Raw genomic sequence first — 8028 nt, 5'->3', positions numbered from 1 at the left:
TTCTCCTTCAAGAAAAATATAGGTCAGTGTATAACTTTGCCCAGCAGGTGGCGCTGCAGCTTGGTTTGTTTTTTTTCCACACACACCACTAGGCATTTATATAGTAGATATAAAGTATATGCCCCAAATAAAAGCTGCCTTTAAAGGCATACTTAAAACAAAATAACATGGCCCATTTGCTCGTTTTTTCTAGGGAAAGACAGCCGGCAGAGGTGCGAGGTAAGCGAGCTGAAGAGCTGCTTACCTGCGCTGGAACTCATAGTGAAGGAATCACCGGGACTATTCACTCCTCTGGGTCTTTGCATCGAGTCCAGCGTTGCACCTGAAAGGGAAAAGAAAAGAAAAACATGCAACCTAATGCTAAACCAAGTATAGACAGGAGCCTATACAGAAGTGACCTTTCTCCAGAAGGCACTTACAACAACTGAAGTAAGCTACAGAGGAGGGGCATAGTGGGGGAGGAGTCAGGGAAACAAACAAGTTTATAAGTGCCTAACTCCAGTCCCACCTACTATACCCAATGTATCGCAGTGTTCCCAAGTGGTAGGATAGAGAAAGTAGAACTACAAAATAATATTAGAGTTAAATTACATTAAATTGGTGTATATGCCTCTGTTTAGTTTGGTTTTCAGAGAGCAATGTTTGCCATTACATTCTTTTACAAGCCCTGAGGTAACTTAAGGATACATAAAGCCAACAAGACTTTATCGGGAAATATTTTATAAAACTGCACAATAGTGTAATCCAAACACACACAGATTCTATGGAGGAATGTGACAGCTGCAGAACCATATTTGGTGAGGAGGCATGTATTGCAGGTATCTTTTAGGAGCAGGCACAATATTGGAAGGATCTGTCAGGAGGGGTTAGTATGTTGAGTGGAGGGATGCCCTACAGGGGTCTGTCAACTGCAGGGAGTGTTTTGGGTGGAGGAATGCTCAGCAGGATTCTTTTGGGAGCAGATACTGTTTGGTGATGAGTTATGTACTGCAGGTATCTTCCAAGAGCATGCACAGTCTTGGAAAGAGGAATGCTCTGCAGGGATATGCCAGGAGCAAGTATTGTGTTTCGGGAGGAGGGATATTCTGCAGGGATCTGTTGGGAGCAGGTACAGCAGGTACAGTGTTGGTGGGAGGAGTACTATCCAGGGATCTCTCAGGAGGGGTTAGTATTTTGAGTGGAAGGATGCTCTGCAGGGGTGTGTCCGCTGTGGGGAATGCTTTGGGTGGAGAGAAGCTTTGCAGGGATCTCTCAGGAGCAGATACTGTTTGGTGATGAGCTATGTTCTGCAGGTATCGTCTAGGAGCAGTCTTGGATTGCGAAATGCTATGCAGGGTTTTTGTAGTTCTACTTTTTTATGAAGTTACTCTACTGTCTCTTTCTAAGACATGCAGGCCCTAAACTATGATAAATCTAAACTAATTTTTTTTTTATAGTATTGCATGTGTGTATTCCAGTGAACACACAAATCTGTGAATTAGCAGCTCCACCATTTTGCGAGTGACAGCAATCTCACTCCCTGATAGTGCTGAATCTGCAGCTAACCACAGGATGTGATGGCATACCATGTCTGTATTGCGCAAGATATATATATATATATATATATATATATATATATATATATATATATATATATATATATATATATATATAAAACAATAAATAAGAGCTTGGTAGATGAAATATCGGCACAGTCAATTCACTTTCTAGGTCAGAATGACGATGTGGTTCAATCTAATCATTATATTGGAAACACAATACCAAACTACTAATTATCTGCATGATGTTTATGAGCATTTTGTACAGCTATAATGGAAGCAAAGTTAGTCTTATTTGCAAAGCTGCTCCCTTCAAATCTTATTGCGGATGAAGGATAGATTTTGTGCATTCCAGTATTTTACCGAGCAAAAGTATGACTAAGTAGTCAGAAACCTATGTATCTAGGCAAAGAGAAAGTCATCCAAAAACAAAGTAACAAATCTTATTGTGAAGGCAGAAAAACAGATGTACTTACGTGAAATCCGTTTCTCTGATTCCGTCTGGGGGACACTGCTTACCATGGGTTGTGGAGGGAGCTTGGGGAGTTGGCACCTAACTAGTTAACTTTTAGTACTGCCGACAGATCCCTCCCCTCTACAATCCCCGTGGACTCTTCAGTTTATTAAAAAGCCCTAGGAGTAAGGCCAGTCAAACAAGAGCACACAGAAGAACAGAAGAAGGGAGGGATCGCAGTGTCCCCCAGACGGAATCAGAGAAACGGATTTAACGTAAGTACATAAATCCTCTTTTCTCTTTCATCCAGTCTGGGGGACACTGCTTACCATGGGGACGTTCTAAAGCAGCCCCCTAAGGGTGGGACTATTCTGAAAATCCCGCTCGCAAAGCATTACGAGCGAAATCTGCATCCCTAGATGCAAATACATTAAATTGGTAAAATTTTGTAAACGTGTGGACAGAGGACCAGGTGGCTGCTCTGCAAAGCTGGTCCGCAGAAGCCCCATTTCTCGCTGCCCACGACGCCCCTACCGATCTGGTGGAATGGGCCGTAAGTCTCTCTGGCACAGGACGGTTAGCCTTTATGTAAGCATGTCTAATCGTTGCCGTAATCCATCTAGCGATGGACTGTTTTGAGGCTGGCCAGCCTCTCTTATTAGCATCATAGAGAACAAACAAAGAATCTGTACGTCTAATTTGAGAAGTTCTTTTTACATAGATGCGCAGAGCCCTAACCACATCCAACTTTTCCATAGTCTGGAGATCAGATTGGGAAGAGGATGAAAAGGCCGGGACTACAATGTCTTGGTTAAGGTGAAAAGCCGAAACTACCTTCGGAACGAAGGAAGGAAGGGTTCTTAAGACCGCTCTGTCCTCGTGGAAAACCAAATATGGTTCCCGACAGTACAAGGCTCCTAATTCCGAAACTCTTCGAGCAGAAGCAATAGCTAAAAGAGGACCTTCCAGGTCAACCACTTTAATTCTGACACACGCAAGGGCTCAAAAGGAGGCCCTTTAAGCATTTCCAGTACCAGGTTGAGATCCCATGGTGCTGTCGGTGGAACATAGGGAGGCTGAATATGCAGTACTCCCTGGAGAAAAGTCCTGATATCTGGTAAATCGGCTAATTTCATATGGAAAAATACCGAGAGTGCCGATACTTGGACTTTTAGGGAACCTAACCTGAGACCTGCCTCCAGGCCATCCTGAAGGAAAGCTAACAAGCGAGTGAGGCGAAAGGAGGATGAGTGGCAAGTCCTACCTTCGCACCATCTAATGTAAGCTCTACAAATCCTGTGATAGATGCGAGCTGAAACTGGCTTCCTAGCTCGCATCAGGGTATTAACTACGTTGGGGGAGAAACCTCTAGTCCTCCAGAGGCTGGCTTCAACAGCCATGCCGTTAAACTGAGCTGAGGTAAATTCTGGTGTCGGAATGGACCCTGAAGGAGAAGGTCGTCTCGAGATGGTAGATGAACCCCGGGTCCTTCTGCCATGGAGATTATGTCCGCGTACCAGACTCGGCGAGGCCATGAGGGGGCTACCAGAATCACTGGCAGACCCCCCTGCCTGACCCCCCTGAGAACGCGAGGAGGAAGCATGGAGATGGGAGGAAATAGGTATCCCATCCTGAACTCCCATGGCATGGTCATGGCGTCCACTGCCGCGGCTAAGGGGTCTCTTGACCTTGCGCAAAACATGAAAACCTTCCTGTTGTGTCTGGAGGCCATGAGATCTATGTCCGGAAGACCCCACCTCTGAACTAGGGACTGAAAGACTTCCGGATGGAGAGACCACTCCCCCGGCATCATCTGGTTGCGACTGAGATAGTCGGCTTCCCAATTGTGTATTCCTGGGATGAATACAGCCGATATTGCCGGAACATGAAGTTCTGCCCAAGACAAAATCTGGGCTGCAATTTTCATTGCCGCTGCACTCTTGGTTCCTCCCTGTCTGTTGACATATGCCACAGCCGTGGCATTGTCGGACTGAATTCTGACAGGGTGGCCCTGGAGGAGGGATTGTCCTCCTTTGAGGGCCAAGAGAATAGCCTTCAGTTCCAACACATTTATGGATAGGGATGATTCCTGAACCGACCAAAGGCCCTGAAGGCGGAGGTGTAGGATTACCGCCCCCCAACCTTTCAGGCTGGCGTCTGTCGTGGCTATGATCCACGCTCCCGGAGAGAAGGATCTTCCCACTGTCAAGTGATCCTGAATCAGCCACCACTGGAGAGATTCTCTGGACCTCGGGGATAGAGAGATCTTCTGGAGGTCCAAGCGTAGATGGGATCCTGACCACTTCGTCAACAGGTCCCACTGAAAACAGCGAGAGTGGGCTCGACCAAAGGGAATGGTCTCGAAAGAGGCCACCATCTTTCCCAGCAGCCGCATGCACAAGTGGACTGATGGGCTGGGGGAGGACAAGACCTGAGATGTTATGCTTTGAATTGAAGCAGCCTTTTCGACAGGAAGGAACACCTTTTGCTGGCTGGTGTCCATGATGAGGCCCAGGAAAATCATGCGTTGACACGGAACCATCTGAGACTTCTTTAGGTTGATGAGCCATCCGTGACCCTTGAGAACCGCCAAGGCAAGGGACAAGTGATAACGCAAACAACTCTCTGAGGAGGATTTGAAGAGCAGGTCGTCCAGATAAGGCACGACCTGGATGCCCAGAAGGTGAAGACGAGCTGCCATAACCGACATGACTTTTGTGAAAACCCTCGGCGCCGTGGAGAGGCCGAAAGGGAGGGCCCGAAACTGATAATGGGAGGGTCCTACAGTGAATCTGAGGAGGGACTGATGGCCCTCCCAAATGGGAATGTGGAGGTATGCATCTTTTATGTCTATGGAAGCCATAAATTGATCTCTCTCCAAACCGTTTATGACCGACCTCAGAGATTCCATCCGAAATCTGTCGACACTTAGGTGCACATTGAGGGTCTTTAGGTTTAAAATGGGTCGGAAGGAGCCGTCCGGCTTCTTCACAAGGAACAGGTTTGAATAAAAACCCTGTCCCTTTTGGAATTCTGGAACCCTGCAGACAACCTTCTGAGAGAGAAGAGAGGCGACACAATCCTGTATTGCCTGTCTTCTGGATGGATCTCGGGGTAGGGGGGTTACGAAGAACCGATGGGGTCTGGGACCCAGCAGGTCTATCCTGTATCCCCTTGAAATAATGTCCCGAATCCAGGAGTCCTGGGAGGACTCTGTCCACTGTTGAAGAAAAAGAGACAGACGACCTCCCACTGGGGTTTCCTCCCGGGGAAACAAGTGGTCGTCAGGACGCAGGCTTCTCCTGAGTCCTGGAGGCCTGGCCGAAAAAAAAAGATCTTCCTCTAGAGGAGGAGCCTCGGGCATTTGGCTGTTTACCCCTAAACACCTGTCCCCTGGACAAGGAGGATCCTCGAAAGGGCTGACGGAAGGAGCTGAACCTGGGTTTTCTGCTTCTACCTGGGAAAACCGGCAAGGAAGTACTCTTGCCCCCAGTAGCCTGGGATATCAAGGTATCTAATTCCGGACCAAACAAACCTGCTGCTGAAAAAGGAATGATTTCAACAGACTTTTTTGATTCCGCATCTCCTTCCCAGGATTTCAGCCATAGAGTTCTTCTAGCTGAAATGGATGCAGCCTGTATAGAGGAGGAGACAGCCGCTGAGTTTTGAGCCGCCTCATAAATGTACCCCGATGCCTCTTTTAAATGTAAGGCCAGGGGGAGTAATTCAGAACCCTGTAAGGTCTCTGCCAGCTGGTCTGCCCATACTTCCATGGCTCTAGCCACCCAAGTTGAAGCGAATGTGGGTCTAAAGGACGAACGTGCAGCCGCAAAAATAGATTTCAGTTGGGATTCAACCTTCCGGTCATTGGCATCCGGAAGGGACGCTGAACCAGGAGCTGGAAGTAAGGTGTGTTTGGCTAAATGTGCTATAGGAACATCCACTTTTGGGATACTTTCCCAACAAATTACCTCCTCCTCCTGTAAGGGGTACAAGGAGGAGAATCTTCTGGGAACTGAGAACCTCTTCTCAGGTTGTTTCCATGCTCCTTCAGCAATATCTACGAGTTCCCTAGAAGGGGGAAAACGGCAAGCCTTTCTTTTGGCTTTCTTGAACAGAATTCTGTCTCTAGGCGTAGGATCCTCCGGTTCTGGGAGGTCTAACGCTTGTCTAACTGCAAAAACCAAATCATTAACAAATTGGTTTCTAGAACTATCCTCCTGTTCCGAAGACTGAACTTGGTCAGAATCGGAATAAACTGTCTCCTCATCCTCAGAAGATTCCTCAGAATCTGAAAGGACCGTGATAGGGTTATCCGATCTAGGTCTCTTCCTTTTAGCGGACGGGATGTTTGGGGACTCAAGCAACAAGTTAAGCTTATTTAAACCTTTAAGGAAAGCTGTAGACCATGCCCCTTCTGTGGGGATAGGGGTTTGGTCAGAAAAGGAGGAGGAAGGTCCTGGTAAGGACGCTCCAATAGACCCTGTGGTAACAGGGAGGCCCAGCTGAGTGCTATTATTAGAAGCCACCGAAGTAGCCATATTAGATAGCAATTGGTTAGATTGTAATACCATCTGAGCTAAGGAGGAAACCGACTGTGTCAGGGAGGCCACCCAGGCCGGCTCCTCCGTCAGAGGGGCTGTGGACTGATGAGTCTGCACAGTGGAAGCCCCTGCATCACATGCAGGACAGAGCGCCAATTTAGGGTCCCCCTGCTCACACGGTAATTTAACTTGACATTTTGAACAAGTGAAATATTTTACAATAGGGCCCTTTCCCTTATCTGTCATTTTTATAAAGGAAGGCACACCAAACACACAGATTAATGGGTTAATCTAGCTGTGTAACAAAGAGAATAGAGAGAGATATGTATGCAGAAAAAAACAGATTATATAACAAGAAACAACTGATCTATATAATAAAAGTTGTACTTGTAATAATTAAACACCAAATGTTTTGTACGCAAGTAGGAGACTATAATGTAAACCTTACAAGCCTACTTTTTTCCACAGAAATAAACAATATGTGTGTTTAAAGGCAATACTTAGCCCAGGGCCATAAAGGAGAGAAGTCCACGGCAGTTTGTCCAGTGTCTGCTCCCTCAGCTCTGATCTCTCTTCCCGGGCTTCCTTTGGCGCCAGAAGACAGGGATATACCATCTCTCTGTGGAAGGAGGGGGGAACTCTATGTATTAGCTCCCCCCCCTTCAATAGCTCCAAAACGCTTGTAAAAAGAAAAAATGGAGCGTGACAGGTAGTGGAGACCTCTTTACAGAGGTCTCCGCAGCGACATACTCGGCGCCCTCCTCCTATGCATGAGGTGGGAACCGTGGTATAGCCCCCTTCCTCCTCTCTCCGTAGCGCTGCTGGCCCGAAAATCCAAGATGGCCACCGCTATTTGTAAATCCGATAACCGGCACTCTATGCCTGTCATGGCAGCGCCGGTTATCGGGGAGGCTGGAGGAGTGCAGCGGTCCATGAGACCGCTTGTCACTCCTCAGTTTAGGCACCCTTCTGAAAGTTTTCCTGTCAGTGAGAGCCTCTGGCTCCCAGCTGACAGGGGAATGCCTGCGCTGCTGGCTGTGAGTGTGTTCTCTATCATAGAACACACTCCAGCACTGTCACCAGTAAAGATTAGAATAATAAAATAAAAGAAAGAAATAAAAAATTTTAAAATTACACTAGTCTATAAAAAACACTGCCCAACTCCAGGGCACCTGAAAAAAACTGAAGAGTCCACGGGGATTGTAGAGGGGAGGGGTCTGTCGGCAGTACTAAAAGTTAACTATTTAGGTGCCAACTCCCCAAGCTCCCTCCACAACCCATGGTAAGCAGTGTCCCCCAGACTGGATGAAAGAGAAATCAAGAATCTTATAGACTAGTCTTCTAATCAATGGCTATTATGCGTAGACACCTGGCAATACAAATCAAGTCAATGAGGGTGGCTAGTGTACAAAACAGATCCATTTCTAACGACTAGCATGTCAACTCTTCACTCTTCTCTTTCCTCCTATCAGCCCACTTAAAAAAAAAAAAT

At 46.9% G+C, this 8028-nt stretch overlaps 1 protein-coding gene across 6 annotated transcripts in view; it reads right to left on the bottom strand.

Annotated features, from left to right (window-relative positions):
* NPRL3 (NPR3 like, GATOR1 complex subunit) overlaps positions 1 to 8028 on the bottom strand; it is a 75686-nt gene that overhangs the window by 15855 nt on the left and 51803 nt on the right. The window contains exon 14 of one of the 6 annotated variants that reach the window (XM_075179875.1): positions 235 to 322. The exons of the other annotated variants lie outside the window; for them this stretch is intronic. Within the exon in view, the coding sequence (XP_075035976.1) occupies positions 280 to 322 (43 nt within the window). The 3' untranslated portion in view covers positions 235 to 279. Of the gene's footprint in view, positions 1 to 234; positions 323 to 8028 lie in introns of those variants that run through there. 6 annotated transcript variants of the gene reach the window in all.

The sequence above is a fragment of the Mixophyes fleayi genome, chromosome 7 (genome assembly GCF_038048845.1).
Source record: "Mixophyes fleayi isolate aMixFle1 chromosome 7, aMixFle1.hap1, whole genome shotgun sequence".
Classification (NCBI taxonomy): Eukaryota; Metazoa; Chordata; class Amphibia; order Anura; family Limnodynastidae; genus Mixophyes; species Mixophyes fleayi.
This window is presented reverse-complemented; position numbering and strand designations above follow the sequence as displayed.